The sequence below is a fragment of the Dermochelys coriacea genome, chromosome 11 (assembly GCF_009764565.3).
Source record: "Dermochelys coriacea isolate rDerCor1 chromosome 11, rDerCor1.pri.v4, whole genome shotgun sequence".
Taxonomy (NCBI): Eukaryota; Metazoa; Chordata; order Testudines; family Dermochelyidae; genus Dermochelys; species Dermochelys coriacea.
In genome coordinates, this window is record NC_050078.2 from 32,058,527 (window position 1) to 32,081,544 (window position 23,018).

The 23,018-nt window shown below is 41.0% G+C and overlaps 1 protein-coding gene across 6 annotated transcripts in view; it reads right to left on the reverse strand.

Moving 5' to 3' along the window:
• The window catches only part of ACVR1 (activin A receptor type 1), a 113,905-nt gene that overhangs the window by 63,115 nt on the left and 27,772 nt on the right, over positions 1 to 23,018 (reverse strand). For 5 of the 6 annotated variants that reach the window (XM_038421801.2, XM_043505146.1, XM_043505145.1 and 2 more), the window contains one exon: positions 1,752 to 1,828. In XM_038421801.2, the coding sequence (XP_038277729.1) occupies positions 1,752 to 1,828 (77 nt within the window). Of the gene's footprint in view, positions 1 to 1,751; positions 1,829 to 3,893; positions 4,039 to 23,018 lie in introns of those variants that run through there. The other variant, XM_043505144.1, reaches the window with a different exon arrangement.

Consider the following 23,018-nt stretch of genomic DNA (forward strand, 5'->3'; position numbering starts at 1 on the left):
AAGAATGCACTTTTCTGTAGAAATCCATGATTAAATCAAGTCTTCCTGACTAGTGATTTAAATCAAATCCACCCTGGCTGGAACTGAACAACAGGTGTTGGACCATTCCCTGTTCATTCCCTCTGATGAATCTGGTATTGGCCACTGCTGGAAGACAGGATATGGGCTAGATTGGGGTGGACAAACTTTTTGGCCCTAGAGCCATATTGGGTTGTATCCATAACTGTATGGAGAACCAGGTAGGGAAGGCTGTGGGAGGCTATGCCTCTCCAAACAGTGAGGTGTGGCCTGGCCCCCACCCTCATCCAGCTCCCCATAACCTCCACCCCATCCAAAGTGTTCAGAAACAAAGTGGTTAATTCTCATGAGAACATTGAATCGCTGGCCTCTGCAAGATCAGATATCTACATGAGCATACAGATACAAACCAAGATGCATCATGGGTTCCACTAAGCTTTCTTGTTGAACATCCTTCCATATTTGTTTACATCAGAACTTAAGAAAAAAAAAAGCAAGACCACTTTTACTATTAGTTTAAGTCAGGAAAAAAAAATAAAGCAGTACATCATCCCAGCAGTCATCCAGTCTGACAGAAAACAAAAATCAGCCACGGGGGGGTGGGGAAGAGAAAGGGTGGTGGGGAGAAGAAAAATACAGGACTAATTTTCTGCACATGCTACACCACCTGTAACTCCACTACAAGAGAGACAGAGAGTTACTAGACACACTCTTTGAAAATTTATGGGACAAGTTTTCCTCAACATTTCAGTTGAACACAAAAGTGTCTTGCATGTGTAAATGCTCAATTTACACAGGGTGATGAACAATCAGGATATACAGTCTTCCAAATGCGTAACTCTAAATTCACCCCAGAAGCCAGCTATGCCTCTCACACCATGCATGTGGTCACATGACTCTTAGGATCAGCACAGCAGCAATTTCCAGAAAAAAGAGAGCCCCATTACGGATTTAACTCTTCCCTTGCAGAACACTTCATTATACTTTTGTTGAAGTGACACCATCAAGACATTTTACGCTTGAAATGTAGATTTTTTTTAGAAAAGGAGGGAGTCATGTTAAAACTACAAAGTACTTGTATTATTGATAGGCTTAGACTTTACAGCCACTTACCCACTTTTTTCCCCTCTCCTCTTTGCTTTGGATTGTACACTACATTCACCTGGCCCTGCATTATTTACACAAAACCTAACTCTACCTGTCAGCAGGGTGTGCAGAGAAAGTTACGGACAGAGATTCTTAGATGTTTTTAGGTTTCCAAAATAAAAATCTTTTTTAATTAAAAAAAGAAGAGTGAAGTACATGCATCTCCAGATGCACTGTTCTAAATTACTTTGGACAACAACGGGTGCAGTTAAAACTGAAGAATTTGCACACAGTATGGATCAAACACACACACAGGAGCAACAGTGCTTGACTCAGATAAGAAGGAGAAGAGCAGCATCTGTTAACAGACCTTCATTTGAACTACTGAGACTTTTCCACCCTCATTCGAGTGAGCACCGTGTACCTCCAGCAGAGAAGACCTCGCACATCTCCTTATCTATGAAAGCTCAACTGAAACATTAAGCAAATATCACTCCCAAGAAGAATTTGTCAACTGTCAATGTATAGGGTTAGAACACTGCACTAGAGTAGACTAGGACCAGATTGAAAGTTAAAGCTGTATTTGAGTCTGGTTCTTCAGGAGTTAACAGCTGCTGCACTAACCCATTGTAATTCACATTACTTACCTTCCAGACTGGGTGATGGAAAAGCCAGCAGCAGCAGCAGCAGAGAAAGAATCATAACTCCATCAATCATTGTAGATCTGCAGAAAGAACAAAAGGGAAAATAAGTGTACTTTCATGGCTAAGCAGTTGGGTATTCTTCTAGGTCACTTTAAAAACAAAACAAACAAAACAAAAAAAACTACACAACTCAAATTAATAAAAGCCCAGTTTGTAAACTTATAAAATTGGTCAATTACACAACTCAGCCAGCATGTCTGGGTTTGTTTGTGGTTGTGGTTTTGGTTTTGTTTTGTTTTTTAAACCAAAACCCACCACACTCCCTCACCCCTCTCTCCCATACATACTTGCTTTCATCCAAATGCCACAGCAATTCTTACATGGTGAGGGAGAAGGGGAGTCACAGAATTAGCATTTTGTATTGTACTGCAGGTACAACAACTACTCAAGGACCAGGCTACTGGGTATAAAGCCTATTCCAATACTGTTTTAGCTAAGCAGATTCAAACTCTTGAAAGCAAAACTTGTCTGGCACACACTTGAATTTCTGGGTTTTCAAACCAAACAAGGGATTTAAAAGAAAAAAGTTACTGTGAACTTAATACACACTGTACAAATCTTTTTAAGTGGAAGAGGTGTCAGAAGAGGGGCACTGCCTGCCAATGCAGACAGCCATAGAACACTGGTGGACAATTTTCACTATATTAGATTTTCTTTAAAAACAGAGAAAGTTGCTAGAAGGGAAGAGGGCACTCCATAGTTGAGCGACTATTCTTAGTAATTAAATTTCCAGTTGTATTCTGCATTATTTGTGAAGGGTTCCATTCCAGTGATCCCAACACTATTCCTCTGCTACTTAACATTAAAACAATTGCATCTAGTGAGAGAACTAAGGGATATTTCCAGCATGTGCATAGTTTCTAGATACAAGTGAATTCATTAGATTGCCTGTATTTCATTAGTTTTTCCACATAGATTGGTGGTTTCCCTCCTCACACACATGAAAATAAGATCAGACTGTCACTGCAAAGAAATATATTAAACAGGTTTCTGAGAAAAACCACCTATTCCATAGCAATCACTTGTGTTTTCCATCAAAACGGTCTCCTTTCTTTCCAATGCTAAATCTCTGGCATTAACAAACTTCATACACTTCTAATAAAAAAAAAGGAGGCAATAGCTTGTTTAAAGACAAGTTATTCTCTTCAAGGGAGAGAATGATTAGGACTATCCTAATAGAGGAGCGTTATAGTCCCTATTCAGTTTCTTGGAAATGGTTTTTGTTTGAGTGGATCAAATTTGGAAGACTCGGTACCTTCATTTCTCTCTCTCTCTCATGAAAAACGTGCCTTTTTTAAGACAGGCTGCTAGTGACTTAATGCAAAAATAAAAGTAGAGTATGGTACAGGGAAGCTTTACCTGGCAGAAAGCTGACTCAGAAGACAGCCAACCAATCTTAAAAATTTCAGTCTTTTGAAATAGCTGGAAGGAACTTTTAACAAAGTTTGTGCAGATTGATGGATGTGACTAGAACACTCTTCCCCCCACCATTCCATCACTGGGCCTCAATTGAACTGACATCTTAAGCAAGTCTTCTCCTGATGACCACACCCAGATAAATTTATGTACGCCTGGACAAAGGTGGTACAGTACACACCTTTCAGGAGACCAAAGGTTCAAATGCACAGACAGAAAAAAAAATTGATTCTAGTGATGCTGCTACAACACATGGAGTTGGTTAAGCCAGCAACCCTGGAGGCTACTATTAGTACAGGGTTGGGAGTTACCCTATATCTGAAGGGTGTGAACTCTCAAATTCACACTCAGCCTCCTTTAGAAGTTGGGACATGCACAGACCCACATCCCAAAAAGGCTGTCAGACAGTCATGGGAACAGAGGAAGAGAGTAAAGCAAACAAACGCTGAAGGAGAAAATTAAATGGGAGATCATCAACAAAATGAGGAAAAGGGGAACATTCTTGAGGAAAGAGCGGGTTAAGACATTAGAAACAAGAACATGAAAGGCATTTTGCAGACCAACAAAAGAGATACTGAAGAAACATACGATACAAAAAGAAAAAGGGACAACTGGAAGACAGCAAGTTATTTTATTCCCCCCCACCATACACCCCTTCAAAACATGCACTTAATAGTTTGGCAGTTTCTTGAAAAACCTAACTTTTCCCGTTTTTGTTCCTCTCTTTGGTAAGAGTTGGCCTGGAAGATGTTAAGAACTTAGTGGTACATCAACATTGGTCCACATTTACTGTTTATGCTTCAAAAGTGTTTAGCTGCAAACAGAGAGACAATACACGTTCAGGAAACATGAATGACAGTTGCTTCACTAATGGTGAATGGATCCGGTTTGAAAAATTCATCTGATCAGTTTTTGATCCCCAGGCCATCATGCTGTTTAGAGAGTCATTTTCAGATGAGCCCAAAAAAGGAGGCCAGAAGAACCAGTTGATCTCATAAGTAATATAACAACTTTCAAATATGTACCTCAAAACACTTCAAAAAAGGAGGCAAGTATCAATCTTGCCATTTTACACATGGAAACAAACACTGAGAAGTGAAGTGACTTGCTCAAGTTCACCCAGTAGGCCAGTGTCAGAGCCAGGAACAGAACCCAAGTCACCATCCACTAGGTCTCATTGCTTTCCAATTAAACAAAATAAAATTTAAAAAATGAAAGCTTGCTGACTGACCAACATTCAAAAGTCTGTTTGAGGACAACTATTTATACAAACCTCTTTGGACGCACTTATTTAAAAATGGGCATTTTGTATTATAAATCTGAACAAAAAAGGTCAGTCACACAGCATTCTAATCTGCATTTTATAATGTACTTATCTCATGGGGAAAGCAGACACCAAGAACCCTAGGTTCTGCTTCTTTGCAACAATTCCCATGGCATTCCTTCTCCTGAAAGCCTCAAAGCATATTTTGCCTATATGCCCTGTGAAGTGCTGTGTATACTTATAGCATTCTAAAAAAACCTGTGTATATTTGACAATTAAATTCTATGCCTAGTGCAGACTAGGTACAGCCCTTGAGCTTCTGGCAAATTACTACTGTAGCCCTTAGTGGTTCACAACTGAGAGTTACTCCACAACAACTGGATTTCCTACTATGATCGTAAGGCAGAGAGGGCAGAGAGCTCGAGCATGAGCCTCAGCCCTTAATGCAACTCTAATTTTCCTTTGAAAGATGCAGAGAGAAAGAGAGAGAGAAAGAAAGAAAAGGACTTTGAGAAGCAACCCATCAACATGGCTACCAAAAATAAATAATCAATCAAAAGTCTTAGAGAACAAACTTTTTTTTGCCATAAAGATTTATCTTTGCTCCAGTAAGAACAAAAAACAAATTCCAAATAATAAAATTAGACTCCAGTAAGCAAGAGAACCAGAGATCTGTTCTTGCACTGTATGTGGTTATCCAGCTTCAGCCAACATACTGTGTTTATATAATTGAAAGCCTGCCAAAAACTTTGGAAGAGATGTCAAGATCCCTTGCTGGTTGCCATTTTGCTCAGAGAATGAAGTATCTGCTGTTAGCCTGTTAATTCAGCTAGTTAAAAATAAACTTAGAAAGAAACGCATTTATAAATCTGCTCCACAATCAGATGCCAATAATCAAAACAACGAGGGAGATTCCACAGATTATCTCTTACCTCAACAGAAACGTATCCATCAAAAATAGACCGTGATTAGGATATAACTGGTTATAAAAGAAAGATAACCCTCTGCGCTTTGGTATATGGCTGAGCAATCTTCTGATGTGTAGGCTGGAAAAGCAGAGAGAGTAAGGTAGAGGGGGAAAGAAGCGGCAGCAGTCCAAGATGCGTAGCCTCAGAGCAGCTCAGTGCTGTTTTCCGTTCAAATGATCTGTCATTTGAGACTTATCCTCCGATAAGCACCTCAGCCACACAATCCCACCTCCAGCTAGCTGATTGACTTCTCAGCTTTGATTTTCCAGCGACATCCTGGCCACTCTTGAAGTTTTAGATTAAACATTTCCTGCTGCAGAGATAAACCTGACAAAGGAACTTCTGTTCCTGTGTCAGAAAGTGTAGAGAACTGAAGGAAGACAGCCCTGACTGCTCACCTGCAGGAATCAGACATAGTTGTGGTTTTTAAAAACAAAACAAAAAAACAAAACAAAAAATGCAGTTACGACCAATAAACTGCACCTTTTATCAACAAACATCAAAGCTGACTCCCACGACTGCTCCAACAGGATTACACGTAAGCCAGTGCTCTATTGTCTCAGTATTTGCTAGGTTATCAACCTACCACAAACCCAAGCAAACAAACCAATTCCCACACGTATGAGTTATGGTCACTGAAAATGCTTACCATATTCTACCTAATATATGCTCTCTTTTTCTGAAGAGGATGACACACTGCACTAAGTAAATACAAATTTCTAAGCTCATGTTTTTTCCATAACCTATTTGATTTTTGTCAAATAGATTGGATATGAACCCATTCAGTAATAAGTCACCAGGACCATACAATCTTCACTCAAGAGTTCTGAAAGAAAATCAAATATGAAATTTCAGAACCTGGGTACGTAGCCTATATCTTAAATCGGCCTCTATACCAGATGACTGGAGGATGGCCAATGAAACACTTATTTTTAGAAAAGGCTCTCGATGGGATTCTGGCAATTACAGGCCAGTAAGCGTAACGTCAATGCCAGACAAATTGGTTGAAGCTATAGTAAAGAACAAAATTATCAGACACAGATAAATATGATCTATTGTGGAAGAGTCAACAGGACTTTTACAAAGGGAAATCATGCCTCACCAATCTATTAGAATTCTTTGAAAAAGTCAACAAGCATATGGAGAACGGTGATCCAGTCCGATGCAGTGTGCTTGGTCTTTCAGAAAGCCTTTGACAAGGTCCCTCATCAAAGGCTCTTAAGCAAACTAAACAGTCATGGGTAACGTTAAGATTGTGTCACGGTTATTTTTAGTAAGTCACAGACAGGTTGCAGGCAAACAAAAATTCATGGATGCCTGTGACCTGTCTGTGACTTTTATTAAAAATAAGCAGAGGGGAGGGCTGATGGGGGGGAGGAATGACAGTTGGAGCCCCATGGTGGGGGAGACTGACAAGCGGGGGGCGGAGGGGGCAAAATCCTGCACATGGCCCTGGCTGCAGTGGGGTTGAAGGTGCCACACATGACTAAATTGTATCCTTAATCATGGGATTAGAAGGAAGGTCCCCTCATGGATCAGTAGCAGGTTAAAAAAAAAAAGATAGAAAATAAAGGGTAGGAATAAATGGCCAGTTTTCACAACGGAGAGTGAATAGTAGGATCCCGCAAGGATCGGTAGTAGTCCAATATATTCATCAATGATCCGGGGGGTGGGAGGGGGGAGAGAAGAGAAGACAGAACAATGAATAAGGCTGCGAGTCTGTCACAGAGGTCACGGATTCCGTGGCTTTCTCACTTTTGCAGCGATTGGCGCCAGCAGCAGCAGTTTGGGTGTGTGGCAGGGGGCTCAGTGCTAGGGGCAGGAGGTTGGGGGGCACTTACTCAGGGTGGGGGGCTCCCCAGCTCTCACTGGCATGGCCCCCCTGCAGTTCATAGGTGGCAGAGGGGGGTCTCTACGCCACATGCTGCCCACCCCCGCAGCTCCCATTGGCTGCGGTTCCCAGCCAATGGGAGCTGCAGCAGCCAGTGCTTGTGGCAGGAGCAGCACAGAGCCGGCCCTGGTCTCTGCCACTGAGAAGCTACACGGATGGGGAGCTGGGTAGGAAACCCCTGCCAATCTCCCCCCCCCACAGCACCAGCGTGAGTCCCGGGCCACATCCCCCAACACCCACAGTGCCTCCAGAACCAATCACCTGTGGGCCCTCTCCACCCAAGTTTTAGTCCAGGTGGGTATTTTTAGTAAAAGTCATGGACAGGCCACGGGCCCGTGAATTTCTGTTTATGGCCTGTGACCTGTCTGTGACTTTTACTAAAAATACCAGTGACTAAAACATAGCCTTAACAATGAGGTGGTAGAATTTGCAGAGGATACAATTACTCAAGGATAGTTAAGTCCAAAGCTGATGTGAAGACCTCACTAAACTGGGTCACTGGGAAACAGAAGAGATGAAATTCAATGTTGATAAATGCAAAGTAACACACTGGAAAACATAATCCCAATTTTACATGCAAAAAGATGGGGATCGAAATTATCTATTAGCTCTCAGGAAAGATCTTGGAGTCATCGTAGATAGTTCTCTTAAAATCATCTGCTTACTGTGCAGTGGCAGTCAAAAAAAAAGCTAACATTAGGAACAATTAGAAAAGGGATACATAAAAGGACAGTAAATATCGTAATTCATGGGATGCCCACAAATTGAATATTGTGTATCGCTCTGGTTGCCTCATCTTAAAAAGAGATATCAGAATGGGAAAAGATGCCAAAAATGGCAACAAAAATAATAAGGGGTAGAACTTCTCCCATGTGAGGACAGATTACAAAGGCTGGGGCTATACAGCTCAGAAAAGAAATGATTAAAGGGGGATACAACAGAGGTCTATAAAATCATGAATGGTATCAAGAAAGTGAATCAGGAAGTGTTATTTACCCCTTCACATAACGCAAGAATTAGAGGATACCCAAAGAAATTAACAGGCATCAAATTTAAAACAAACATAAGGAAGTACTTCTTCACAAAACCCACAGCAAACCTGTAGAACTCATTGCCAGAGCACACTGTGAACGCCAAAAGTAGCCCCAAAAAAAACTACGTAAATTCATGGAGATTAGGTTCATCAATGGCTATTAGTGAAGATGAACAGGGATGCAACACTATGTTCCTGGTGACTGCCAGAGGCTGGATCTGGATGATAAGAGATAGATCACTCAAAATTGCCCTGTTCTGTTCATTCTCTCTGTAGCATCTGAACTGTCAGACTGGACACGGAGCTAGATAGACAAATGGTCTGACCCACTGTGGCCATTCTTACGGTGTTTTAAAAAACCCACCACCACCACCACAACCCACATAACTAGAACTCTTTGGACATAATGAAAACTATGTCTTGTATATTTTGTGATTTTTTTTTTAAACCACACAATGACTAACAAATATTCTAAAAAAAGCACTACAATACTCAGGTATAAATCACAGAAGATTGCAATAGTACAATGAAATCCTTGTAGTGAAACTGATAATGCTAATTAAGACTTACATAGTGCTTTATTATAACTTCAAAGTGCTATATAAACATGGGGCACATTCCTAAAGTTATACTGTGAGAAGGTCAAATGGGAATGTTCTTGCCTACATAAACACCCAAGATTATTAAAACTTCACGTTTTGAATCTGATATGCTTTTCATCATTTAATGTTTTTTGTTTGGGGGAGGGAGGTGGTTCCTTCTCTCTCAGCTACAGGTAACGAAGGCACTTATTTTACACAGTGCCAGAAGCGCGCTAGATATTTTAGAAGCTGCACAGGAGAACAAGATCCCATCTGTAAAAGGTTACCATACAAGCCCCAAATCTGAACCATGAACCCTTCTATCCATGGATTCAATCATACTGAAGTTAATGTAACTCTGCCAAAAATGCAAAGGACCACAACTGTAGAACTATTTTGCAGGACCAGGGCCTAAATAGATAGGAGATGGGATGCAACAAAAAGTGGCCCATATCTTGTTAGTTCACACATTTTGGTTTGAATATTTGTGTGGGACAGTGGGGGAGTAATCTTGTTTGTTTTCAATTGGTCTGAAAGGATGTCTGGAGTTTCTAAGCCTCATGGTGAAGTCCTTCCTTTTAAAGCACAATGGAGAGGCTTGGTAAACAGGTTTCTAATCAATTTCACTTTCAGGCTGTTCTTCATTAATACAATACTTCAAAGTTTTAGTTGCCAACACAGCACAGTAATGTTTGTTTTTAAAACCTGTTTAGAATTAAAAAAATAAGAACAAGTTCTATTAATATCAGGTTTTTAAAAACAAAATGCATGTCAAACCTACATTTGGAGACACCCATGTGAAATTTTGCCCATTTAATTAGTGCATTTGTATTAAAGGATCATTCTTGTATTGAATTTGGGGTCAAATTCCATTTTTGTTAAAGTTTCAGGAAGAGAAAGGTTTACTTTTGTAAAATGCAAAGGAAAGTGTTTGTATATAAAAACATTCATTTGGAAGGCTGACAATTCCACTATAAGCATGTAGGACTGTGTATTGTCTACAAGAGACACAAACTAAAGAGAAACAAAAGTAAAACCAACTAGCAAAGTCTTTCATTGCCAAGGGAAAAAAACAAAAAGCAAAACGAGAGTGTCTGGGAAAGATGGATTAGCAACACTGGTACACATGTGGCATATCATACTCCTTTAATTAATTTAATTAATCATTGCATTAATTTGACAGATTTTGGTGTGCAGCTAATAATGCATCAAGCTTTATTTCCAATTCCATACCCAGACACTTATTTCCTCACCCCAACTTTCCTTTTAATGAATCTGGGTACTGCCATTCAACAGGCATTTCCTGTACTAAGAACTACTACAGCTACTATCACCACTAGAGGGTAGTAAAAACACACAGTGGGTTACAGTATTACTTCTGGAAATACACATCCAAGTCAAGTACAAAGAAGTGGATTGTTCATGAACAAACTAAATTTAAAGTTGCTATGGGCCATTGGGAAAGTTAAATACAAACAGAGGATTTTTTTTAAAAAAAAAGGTCAAACTTACAAATTCAAATATTTACTAAATTTGCAAACTTTATGCATATTAAAAAGCTAACTGGGATCCCAAGACAGTATGTAAGAGTCTCATTGCAAAAAGGAACCCAAATTCCAGACCAGAGGCTTAATAGAAAGTAAGCTTTTAGTTCTAAACTGGGGACAGAGAACAGATTCAGAAAGAGCAAGAGTACAGCAAGTTCAGAAAATTAAGACCGGTTCATAAAGCACTGTAAAAGGGGTAGCATTCTGAACCATCTAAATGCCTGGGTACTAATCCAATATGGCAAACAGATTTTAGGATTCTCATATTTTCACCGCACGAAAGTATACATATCCATTATCCTATTCTTTGTACGAAACTCCACTGATCTCCTCTCAATATATCACTTTATGGCCTGACTACGCAGGCAAAAATAAGACCCAGAACACCGCAGTGCTGCAGCTCTACTGGTGATTACAATCAGGAAGCTGTAAAGAGAGAACCAGGTATTCTTAAAATCTAAGGTGGGATTGACAGCAACACAACTTCCTGGAAGTAGCATCTCCACCGTTTCTGTAACTGGGCCATGAACATCACTTACACACATTCTGAACCCCCATGGAATGGTCCAAATGAAAGCAAGGTAGGTCCAATTAATGAAGAAATTAGAAACTATGTTTCAATCTTAATATGGCACAGACATGAACACACTCCATTAAACAAGTTCAAAGCATTCTGAAGAGATCAGGAGCACATAGATTCTGAAATACTGAAAGCGCTGGTGGCAGCTGACAAAGACCCCAAGGGCTGCACATATTTTGCATGTATCTAAGATTTTTTTTTTTAAATAGTATTGATTTGTAATTCTACCTTCCATGATAGCTGCACATCAGCTTAGGTCATCAGCAATTAAAACCTGTATTTACATAAGCTTTGTCCTCACCCTTCTGTTATAGGGGAATAATTACAGATGGGTTTCGAGGATCATGTGACCTTACACACACATCCCCCAAACAATACACAAAACCAAGACCTTCAAAGGGCTTGTCTAGTCTACACTTGAAAGGCTACAGCTGAGCTGCTATAGTACCTGACTGAGCAAGGACATTACCTACATGGAGGGAAGAGGTTCTCCCATCAGCGTAGGTGATTCACCTCCCCAACCAGAGGCAGCGTCTCTTCCATTTCTCTAGTGCCATCTACACTGGCAGTTAGGTCGACTGAAATACATGGCTCAGGGTGTGGATTTTTCACACCCCTGAGCAACATAGCTGGCTCGACCTAACTTTTTAGCATAGGCCAGGACAGAGTCAGAAGAATTGCACATGAGGGTTCTCTGACCTGGGGGAAAATACCCATCCCCTTACCTACATCACTAAGATAGGACATGAAAGTCAGTCACACTCGCACTGCATTTGGTACGTGCATGTGTATGTGTATAAGCACCCATCAGTAGAGTACCAACAACTCAGCCCAGCAGAAAGTCTGAAAGACAGGAAGCCTCAGTCTGAGATGCACCAAGAATGTAGGCATTGCGAAGTTTTGATGTGTTGGGTTCCTGTCCGGCCTGTCAATAGTAGAGACACCAAAGAGAAGAGCACTAACTCCTGGACCAAAGTGTCATCCCCTAAACAAATCCAACAAGTGTAATAAAAGTTAGTCTGACTTATGAAAAACTTTTGATTTCCATAGCTGTTCTAGCTTTAAAAAAAAAAAAAAAAAAAACTCACCCACCCAGATTAGAACAGACAATTACAGGAATAAAATCTCATTTGGTCTCCCTGTTGGCATCAAGCTAGCATACATTTATTGTCTATGCTGTCACCCAAAGCTCACATGCTGATTAGAGAAATTACAGTGTGGGGGAACAAGTAAGTATCAAATACAGAGCTTGGAACAACCTACTCACACAGGAGAAATTCTGCCTGGGTAAATGGACTGAATGGAGGCAGAGAACCCCTGGCTCTTTCCTCTCCCACCCCTCCTTTTTTGAGGTGTGGGGGGCTCCAAAAGGAACAAAGCTGAACAAGCAGCACTAATTGCTTTCCATATCAAGGGGGAAGAGGTGGGCAGGGAATAATGTCAGGAGAAGAGCAGACCCAGGAGAAGTCTTGTAAGGGGCCCAATTCCCACCTCTCCCCCCAAAAGGGAAAGCCCAAAAACTCATTTATTCAGGGAGCCTACCATTCATTAACTGGTATGTGTGGCTTCAGGATTTTATATTGGCTGTGGGGTGAGTTACACAGTTTACAGAACAGTGAAGATGTGGCAATTTAAGTTAAATGGATACAGCCTGTGGAGAAAGGGGGAGGGGGGGGAATGGAGGGTTGGCAGTGCAGATACTTTTCACCCAGGATAGTAGGTGAGGAATTGTCAAAGAATTTTCTTCAAGCCCTTTCAAAAAGTCAACACACATTACATCCTACTTGTGCCTTTTAAGCTTCTCTGTATGTTACTATGTATGGTTTACTGCCTTTCACAGAAGCCAAAGCCATACTCCACCCAAACAGTAGCCAAGTTCACTGCATTTTTACTGAAGTCAAGGCTTAATACAGCACTACGATGAAAGAGGAAAAGGCTGAAGAGCCTTCGTCCTTTCACACAAAATAATGTTTCTTAAAAACACTCATTCAATAACCAAGGCTGGGTCTACACTGCCACTTTCAGAGCTAAAACGTCGCTCTTCCCCCCCCTGCCCTGAGCCACAGAAGTTTTAGTGCTGAAAAGCACCAGTACAGGGCTTGTCTACACTGGCAATTTACAGCGCTGCAACTTTCTTGCTCAGGGTGTGAAAAACTACCCCCCTGAACGCAGCAAGTTTCAGCACTGTAAAGTACCAGTGTAGACAATGCAACAGCGCTGGGAGCTATGCCTCTCACTGAGGTGGGTTTTAGCGCATATTAAAGCGCTTTAGCATTGCTAGTATAGACTAGCTCAGACAGCACTATCGCCAGGAGCACTCGTTTGGGGTGGGCTTTTTTTTTAATCACCGGGAGAGCTCTCCCATAAAGCACTGTAACATGGGCAGCGTAGACATACCCTTAGTGGCTCTGGTTCACTGGTGACATCAGCCCTGAATATTTAAAAACTATGCACAATTCTATGTATGCAAAACAGCCACACAGATACTGATCTATCATTTGTATTGATAAGTAACTGAAACATTCACAAGTAATTGCATGAGAAAGTTAGGCTCAACAACTTGAGTATGCACTGGCTTTGTGCATCTTATCAATTTACCACAGGCACAAAAACTAAACATCAATTAAGCAAGACATTTAACAATAAGTACACACTTATTGCTGCTTCCCACATATTTCAGCAGCTCATTAATGTAAATATCCTTATTTAATATTCAAAATGTTACTGGGTTACACATTTTATACTCCTAGGGAAGGGGAGGATTGCAGCCTGCTTGCTGAAGCCAATAGGCATGTTGGAGACATGCTGCTACTGCAAGACAGAGCTCCTTCTTGAATACTTCTCCCTTTTTTAAAAATAATCTCAACAGTATATTTTTAAACTGGTTTCGGTAATCGTGAATTCTGCTGCAGTCACGCCAAACCATTGCACATACCAATACACTTGCATAATCAGAGGCATTTTAATTATTAACACCAGAAAACCAGTTTAGAATGAAGATTCTGATATAGAAGAGGCAAACATCAGGCCCAATCCTGCAAATTTGCCAGATATTGAACTCATCTACTATAATGCTTCTGATCCAATCACAAGTGTCTGCAGTATCCTGGCCATGCTGCTTAAGATCTCAGCACAGAGCTTCAGGGAAAGGAGGGCTTACCTATTTTAAGAGAAAGCTTAGCTAGACCATTGTTAGTGGCACAACTGTAAACAAAAGCCAATTTCAAGTCAGATTGTTATGACAACCAAGGTGTTGTGTGTAAAAGATTTTAAGAGGCAAATAGTACAGATTTTAACTTTGGGAAATGACCTGTGTGTGTCTAGCAAATACTTTTAATGAGGGTTATAGCTGTGTACAAAAAAAAAGGATTCTGGGTGGGCTCCTCCTGAAGGTCGAAACAACAGACTGGACTTCTACATAGAGTGCTTATGCTGACGTGCACAGGTTGAAATTGTGGAAAAGCAGCATCACTTGCCCCATAACCTCAGCCGTGCAGAACACAATGCCATCCACAGCCTCAGAAACAACTCTGACATAATAATCAACAAGGCTGACAAATGAGGTGCTGTCGTCATCATGAATAGGTCGGAATATGAACAAGAGGCTGCTAGGCAGCTCTCCAACACCACTTTCTACAAGCCATTACCCTCTGATCCCACTGCGGGTTATCAAAAGAAACTACAGCATTTGCTCAAGAAACTCCCTGAAAAAGCACAAGAACAAATCCGCACAGATACACCCTTGGAACCCCGACCTGGGGTATTCTGTCTGCTACCCAAGATCCATAAACCTGGAAATCCTGGACGCCCCATCATCTCAGGCATTGGCACCCTGACAGCAGGATTGTCTGGCTAGGTAGACTCCCTCCTCAGGCCCTACGCTACCAGCACTAGCAGCTATCTTCATGACACCACTGACTTCCTGAGGAAACTACAATCCAGCGGTGATCTTCCTGAAACCACCATCCTCGCCACTATGGATGTAGAAGCCCTCTACACCAACATTCCACACAAAGATGGACTCCAAGCCATCAGGAATAGTATCCCCGATAATGTCACGGCAAACCTGGTGGCTGAATTTTGTGACTTTGTCCTCACCCAGAACTATTTCACATTTGGGGACAATGTATACCTTCAAATCAGTGGCACTGCGATGGGTACCCGCATGGCCCCTCAGTATGCCAACATTGTTATGGCTAACTTAGAACAACGCTTCTTCAGCTCTCGTCCCCTAATGCCCCTACCCTACTTGCGCTACACTGATGACATCTTCATCATCTGGACCCATGGAAAAGAAGCCCTTGAGGAATTCCACCATGATTTCAACAATTTCCATCCCACCATCAACCTCAGCCTGGTCCAGTCCACACAAGAGATCCACTTCCTGGACACTACGGTGCTAATAAGCGATGGTCACAAACACCACCCTATATCAGAAACCTACTGACCGCTATGCCTACCTATATGCCTCCAGCTTTCATACAGACTACACCACACGATCCATTGTCTAAAGCCAAGCTCTACGACACAACCACATTTGCTCTAACCCCTCAGACAGAGACAAACACCTACAAGACCTCTATCAAGCATTCTTACAACTACAGTACCCACCTGCTGAAGTGAAGAAACAGATTGACGGAGCCAGAAGAATACCCAGAAGTCACCTACTACAGAACAGGCCCAACAAAGACAATAACAGAACACCACTAGCCATCACCTTTGGCCCCCAACTAAAACCTCTCCAATGCATCATCAAGGATCTAAAACCTATCCTGAAGGACGACCCATCACTCTCACAGATCTTGGGAGACAGGCCAGTCCTTGCTTACAGACAGCCCCCCAATCTGAAGCAAATACTCACCAGCAACCACACACCACACAACAGAACCACTAACCCAGGAACCTATCCTTGCAACAAAGCCAGTTGCCAACTGTATCCACATATCTATTCAGGGGACACCATCATAGGACCTAATCACATCAGCCACTCTATCAGAGGCTTGTTCACCTGCACATCTACCAATGTGATATATGCCATCATGTGCCAGCAATGCCCCTCTGCCATGTACATTGGTCAAATTGGACAGTCTCTATGTAAAAGAATAAATGGACACAAATCAGATGTCAAGAGTTATAAAAAACATTCAAAAACCAGTTAGAGAACACTTAGATCTCTCTGGTCACTCGATTACAGACCTAAAAGTTGCAATTCTTCAGCAAAAAAACTTCAAAAACAGACTCCACCGAGAGACTGCTGAATTGGAATTAATTTGCAAACTGGATACAATTAACTTAGGCTTGAATAAAGACTGGGAGTGGATGAGTCATTACAAAAAGTAAAACTATTCCCCATATTTATTCCCCCTCCCCACCCCAACACTGTTCCTAAGACATTCTTGTCAACTGCAGGAAATGGCCCACCTTGATTATCACTATAAAAGATACCCCCTCTTCCCCGCTGGTTATAGCTCACCTTAAGTGATCACTCTCGTTACAGTGTGTATGGTAACACCCATTGTTTCATGTTCTCTGTGTATATACATCTCCCCACTGTATTTTCCACTGAATGCATCCAATGAGCTGTAGCGAAAGGTTATGCTCAAATACATTTGTTAGTCTCTAAGGTACCACAAGTACTCCTTTTCTACTTGTGTAATATTAGCTCTAAATACCTTTAGTATTTGCTCAACCAGATTCAGGGATAAAGAAGTTTCAGAGGGGTAACCATGTTAGTCTGTATCCACAAAAACGAGGAGTCCGGTGGCACCTTAAAGACTAAGATTTATTTAGGCATAAGCTTTTGGGGGTAAAAAACCCCACTTCTTCAGATGCATGGAGCGACTTCATGCGTCTGAAGAAGGGGGATTTTTTACCCACGAAAGCTTATGTCCAAATAAATCTGTTCATCTGTAGGCTTTTTAAAATTAGTTATTAAAAAAGTGTTTAAGGCACATTAAAAAGTGTGTGCTACAAACTGACAGATGATGAAGAGGGAACAGAAACTCTAACCTTAACTTGCTTCCCTACAGAAAAGAACACAGAGCTTGTCAGAATATCAGAGTGGAATATTTATTAGTCTTTACATGAAAATGTGTCTGTTTTGGTGACAGAACAACATTCTTTAGCTTGTAGAATTTTTTTTAATTAAGCCTGCTAAGTAGCATTAAGGATGAATATGCAGATGCTGACTTCTGAACACCAAACTACTTGAACACTTAAACTAGATGGTGTTTATACTTCACAGCCATAAATAAAGACAGAAGAAAGAATTTTCTAGCTGATGTGGTACTTCTACATTCCCCTCTCCAAGAAATTGTTAGTTGCCCTCCCTGAAACAGATTTGCTTCAGAAAAGACATTGCAAGAATTTTCGTGACAAACTAGTTCTTGTAACTTTACAAGACTATTAAAGATCAAACAGTATTTTGTTCTTGCAAATCAAAACATACCATTAAGAGTTTTGGGCTAGTTTTAGAGCAGTGGTTCTCAAACTTTTGTACTGGTGATCCCTTTCAAATAGCAAGCCTGAGTGCGACCCCCTCCCCCCCTTATAAATTAAAAACACATATTTAACACCATTATAAATACTGAATGCAAAGTGGGGTTTGGGGTAGAGGCTGACATCTCATGACCCCCCTGAGGGGTCCCAACCCCCAGTTTGAGAACCCCTGTTTTAGAGGATGTTTACAAGAATGGTTGCAAGCAAGGCTGACAAAGGTCCTGTCTCTGCACTATAATTTCACCATACTGGGGGAACATAAAACAGCACAATACGGGCCCATGTTTTAAAAAGTGTACTTGTGTTGTGCTTCCAGTCCTACAAAACTTGAAGCTGTATGATGATTTTTGTACACCATAAAACCAGAGGATAGCCCCACCTACGCTGTATGATGGATCTGTATTTTAATCCATATTCTACTGCGTTCAAGACCTGATTAGAAGTTATAATATAGATAGAGCATATGACAACACTAGGGAAAAATTTCAGAGTAGCAGCTATGGTAGTCTGTATCCACAAAAAGAAAAGGAGGATTTGTGGCACCTTTAAGACTACCGAATTTATTTGAGCATAAGCTTTTGTGAGCTACAGCTCACTTCATCTGAATGCATCCGATGAAGTGAGTTGTAGCTCACAAAAGCTTATGCTCAAATAAATTTGTTAGTCTCTAAAGTGCCACAAGTCCTCCTTTTCTTTTTACTAGGGAAAGATGTATTTTTAAAACATTAGTTCAACATTTTAACTAAAACTTGAAAATTTTTGCATTGACAGGGAAAGTTGGATTTTAACATTGATTCACCACCTCTTCAAACACCTCTTCACAGAATCAGCTTTTGAAATGTGTTAGTTAAAAATGTTATGGCTAATACATTTTAAAGATGCACCTTTTATCCTAGTCTAAACAAAAGTAGGGGGAGTTGCTCATCTATCAAAAGCGTAGGAGAGTAGTTCTGTGCCCCGAATATCTAACTAATAATTAAATAATTTGAAGAGAAACCAGAGTATATTTAGGTTTCAGAGTAGCAGCTGTGTTAGTCTGTATTCGCAAAAAGAAAAGGAGCACTTGTGGCACCTTAGAGACTAACAAATTTATTAGAGCTACAGTTCACGAAAGCTTATGCTCTAATAAATTTGTTAGTCTCTAAGGTGGCACAAGTACTCCTTTTCTTTTTTCAGAGTATATTTAGAGACCCATAATTCAAAATGAGCCTCCATCACCGGGTGGGGGAGGGGCCGGTGAGAGAAAGGAGAGCAAGCTAGTCTAGATTCTGCAGATTGCTAAATGTACTAATTAAATACTGTCTCACTAGTGGTTAGTTCTGTGTTTTCACACATGCATGGAACTTAGAAGGTGCAAATGTTTCTTATTTTCAGCCTGTGATATTATCATCAGGTTGGAGCATTTCAAACTGAATACCTAGTAAATGAATTCATGGAATGCTACTGCAAGCACTGTCATTAAAGACAGAACTTCTTCAGTGATCCCTTATCTATTTAAATGCTCTACCACAAGTAACTAACTTCATTTGCACATCAATAATCCCAGCAGGATTTTACGTGCCAGGGTAAAACTGAACCTCTAATTATTTTCCCAGGGTCTATAATGTTAACAGCAAATCACATTACTCACTAAATCAAGAGGTGGGGGGGATATGGGGGAAAAAGAGAACTATAATAAATACTTATTATACAGGTTTCAGAGTAGCAGCTGTGTTAGTCTGTATTCGCAAAAAGAAAAGGAGTACTTGTGGCACCTTAGAGACTAACAAATTTGAGCATAAGCTTTCGTGAGCTACAGCTCACTGCATCCAATGAAGTGAGCTGTAGCTCACGAAAGCTTATGCTCAAATAAATGTTAGTCTCTAAGATGCCACAAGTACTCCTTTTCTTTTTACTTAATATACAAACACACTTTGCTTTGTTCCCCTCATCCCAAGCCTTCTAACGAGAATGCGATTAATGGAATTTTCCAGCAACTCAGATTGAAACATGTTTTCGCCCATCTCACTGCTATGGCAGAATCAGATAATTACAATGTGACTCAACACATGCACAGCTGTTCATTAAAATATATTCACCAAACAAATATGAGAGGGCAGGCGAGTAAGATGTCCAAAGGGAATCCAAGTTAGTTAGGATGAAAGCAGAAAAGGAAGATCACAGCTTAAAGTCAACAACAATATCCTTGGACAGTTGGCCCTCTATAAATGTGAGGGAACAAGCCACATATTTCTGTGCGTTTTTCAAGAAGGCAACTTGAAGGCAGTTTTTAAATTGGGCTGATCACCCTTCTTAGCTTCTTTATGATGGTTAAGGCTGGAAAGTCTGGTTTTGCAGGGGTGGGGGGTTTGCTCTGAGGTAGGAAGAGTTTGAGGGGGGACGGGACGGGACCGGACGAACAGATGAACTTTTCCCCTTTCCTCCAAAAGGGTAATCACTCACAGAAATTTAATAGATGTTGGTTTAAAAGACTTTTTTTTTTTAAACAATCTGATTAAAAATCCTCTCTCTCGCTCTCCTGCTGGTCTACACACAAACATTAGGATGTGTGTGTCATTTAAGGAGTTTTCATTAAATTTTTTCCTTAACTACCCTCTTGAAAGGCAAATAGCTGAATGCAATTAGTTATCCAGGCAAAGGAGAAGGATCCAGCTACACAAGCAAGTTTAGCTCTTACAAGACTGTATTACAATACCACAGACAGAGCCTTGACTAAATTTGGTTCTGCCTGTTTGGCCAGGAACAAACCATGTTACCAAACTTGTAGGATCTTAGTACAGGCAAGGTCAAACTATGATACAATAGGACTAGGGACCACCATCTTCTAACACAATAAAGATCTTCATAGATTTGCTGAACTACAGCATATCCAAGAATAGTTCAAGGGAATTCGTCCCCCCACTCCACCATGCCACATACTTCCTCCCCCCAAATGAGATTTTGCAAGTTTACTTGGCCCTGGATGCAGCTACACAGCAAAGAAAAAAAAAACAAAAACACTATACCACACACAGTTTAAATCGTATCTACTTTTATGTTTAGAAACAAAGACTACTTATCATTTCTAGAATATTTTAAGGTTACTCAGTTTTAAGATGACAAATAATTCATAGATCATGGATATTCTAAAGAGGTAGCTTAGCTATTGATCTTTATGGTAAGACCAGACCCATAAACCCATCAGAATCTTCTTAAAATCCTGTAGATAGTTTGTTTCCAAACAGCCTTAAAAGTCTGATTGAAAACCATAAGATTCTATGGAAAAGTAAAGAAGTGGGTGAAGTGACCAAACAAAACAAACATTGTAATTTACAAGAGGGGATGCTTCCAAAACAGGAGAATACATCATTCCTCACCTGTGAAAATTGTCTTTTCTAGTAGAGAGGAGTCAAACACCAGGCTAAAGTGATATATTTATGTGACCCACCTTACCAGAATACACGCTTTCACTTTAAATATTAAGTTTCTAGCAGTGATGGTTGTGAAGAAAGCCTTCCAAACCAGGTGTAAACCAATGCAATGTTTGTCTGTCTGCAGACTCAGGAAGACAGCAATAGTTTGAGGGGTTCTGAACTCACATCTTCTTCTATCAAAATTCCCTCAGTAAAGTAACTAAAGCCTGATTATGCTTTCAGCATCAGTCCGTCCTGGGGCTGGTTTTGTTCAATATCTTCATTAACAGTCTGGAGAATGGCGTGGACTGCACCCTCAGCAAGTTTGCAGATAACACTAAACAGGGAGGAGAGGTAGATACACTGGAGGATAGGGGTAGGATATAGAGGGAGCTAGACAAATTAGAGGATTGGGCCAGAAGAAATCTGATGAGGTTCAACAAAGACAGGTGCAGAGTCATGCACTTAGGATGGAAGAATCTCATGCACTGCTACAGACTAGGGACCGAATGGCTAGGAAGCAGTTCTGCAGAAAAGGACCTAGGGGTTACAGTGGACGAGAAGCTGGATATGAGTCAACAGTATGCCCTTGTTGCCAAGAAGGCAAATGGTATTTTGGGCTGTATAAGTAGGTGCATTGCCAGCAGATCAAGGGACGTGATCATTCCCCTCTATTAGACATTGGTGAGGCCTCATCTGGAGTACTGTGTCCAATTTTGGGCCCCACACTACGAGAAGGATGTGGAAAAATTGGAAAGAGTCCAGCAGAGGGCAACAAAAATGATTACAGGATGGAGCACATGACTTATGAGGACATGCTGAGGGAACTGCAATTGTTTAGTCTGCAGAAGAGAAGAATGAGGGGAGATTTGATAGCTGTTTTCAACTACCTGAAAGGGGATTCCTAAGAGGATGGGTCTAGACTGTTCTCAGTGGTAGCAGATAACAGAACAGGAGTAATGGTCTCAAGTTGCAGTGGGGGAGGTTTAGGCTGGATTCTAGGAAAAACTTTTTCACTAGGAGGGTTGTGAAGCACTGGAATGGATTACCTAGGAAGGTGGTAGAATCTCCTTCCTTAAAGTTTTTCCCAAGGTCAGGCTTGACAAAGCCCTGGCTGGGATGATTTAGATGGGGGGGGATTGGTCCTGCTTTGAGCAGGGGGTTGGACTAGATGATCTCTTGAGGTCCTTCCAACCCTGATATTCCAGGATTCTATGACCTCAACCACAGCCCATGGGGTAAGGAAAGCCTCTCATGAAAGGTTTCAGAGTAGCAACCGTGTTAGTCTGTATTCGCAAAAAGAAAAGGAGTACTTGTGGCACCTTAGAGACTAACAAATTTATTAGAGCATAAGCTTTCCTGAGCTACAGCTCACTTCATCGGATGCATCGGATGCTGTAGCTCACGAAAGCTTATGCTCTAATAAATTTGTTAGTCTCTAAGGTGCCACAAGTACTCCTTTCCTCTCATGAAAGGTTTCCCCTCTGACTCCCAAGCTCAAAAGGCAGAGACAAAGCTTAGCAAAGCCCTTCCTAGAAGAGACATGAAGTAAACCAATATTCAATTTAAACAGAGCAAGAAATTGAGAGTCAGAGTCCGAACCAGATCAACGGCAGGAGCAAGGTCCAGAGAAGTGGCAAAAGCCTGGATAAGCCACATTGGAGGAGGGTCGGGAGAGAAAGAGAGAAAGCATGAAGGGAGGACACTAAAGATTCTCTAGTGTAGACAGGGAATAAGGCCTTGTTTGCAGTGGAAATCTGCAGCCAGAAATGCAGGGCTAGCGTAGCTACACCAGTGCAAGCCATTAGCATAGACAAAGAAAGCCTTTACTTGCCCTGAGGAAGTTTACCCCCATTTCAAGCAATAGCAGTCAGTAAGTCATAGAGACTTGGCTTAGATCCCGAGTTATCAGCAGGGATCCTAGAAATCCATTTGCCACAGAAAAATGCAAAATTTGTGTTTTTACAGAGAATCTAAGTTCTTACAAGTGAAAAAATAAAAATAAAATAAATTTTACTGAAAATACCACTTATTCAATGC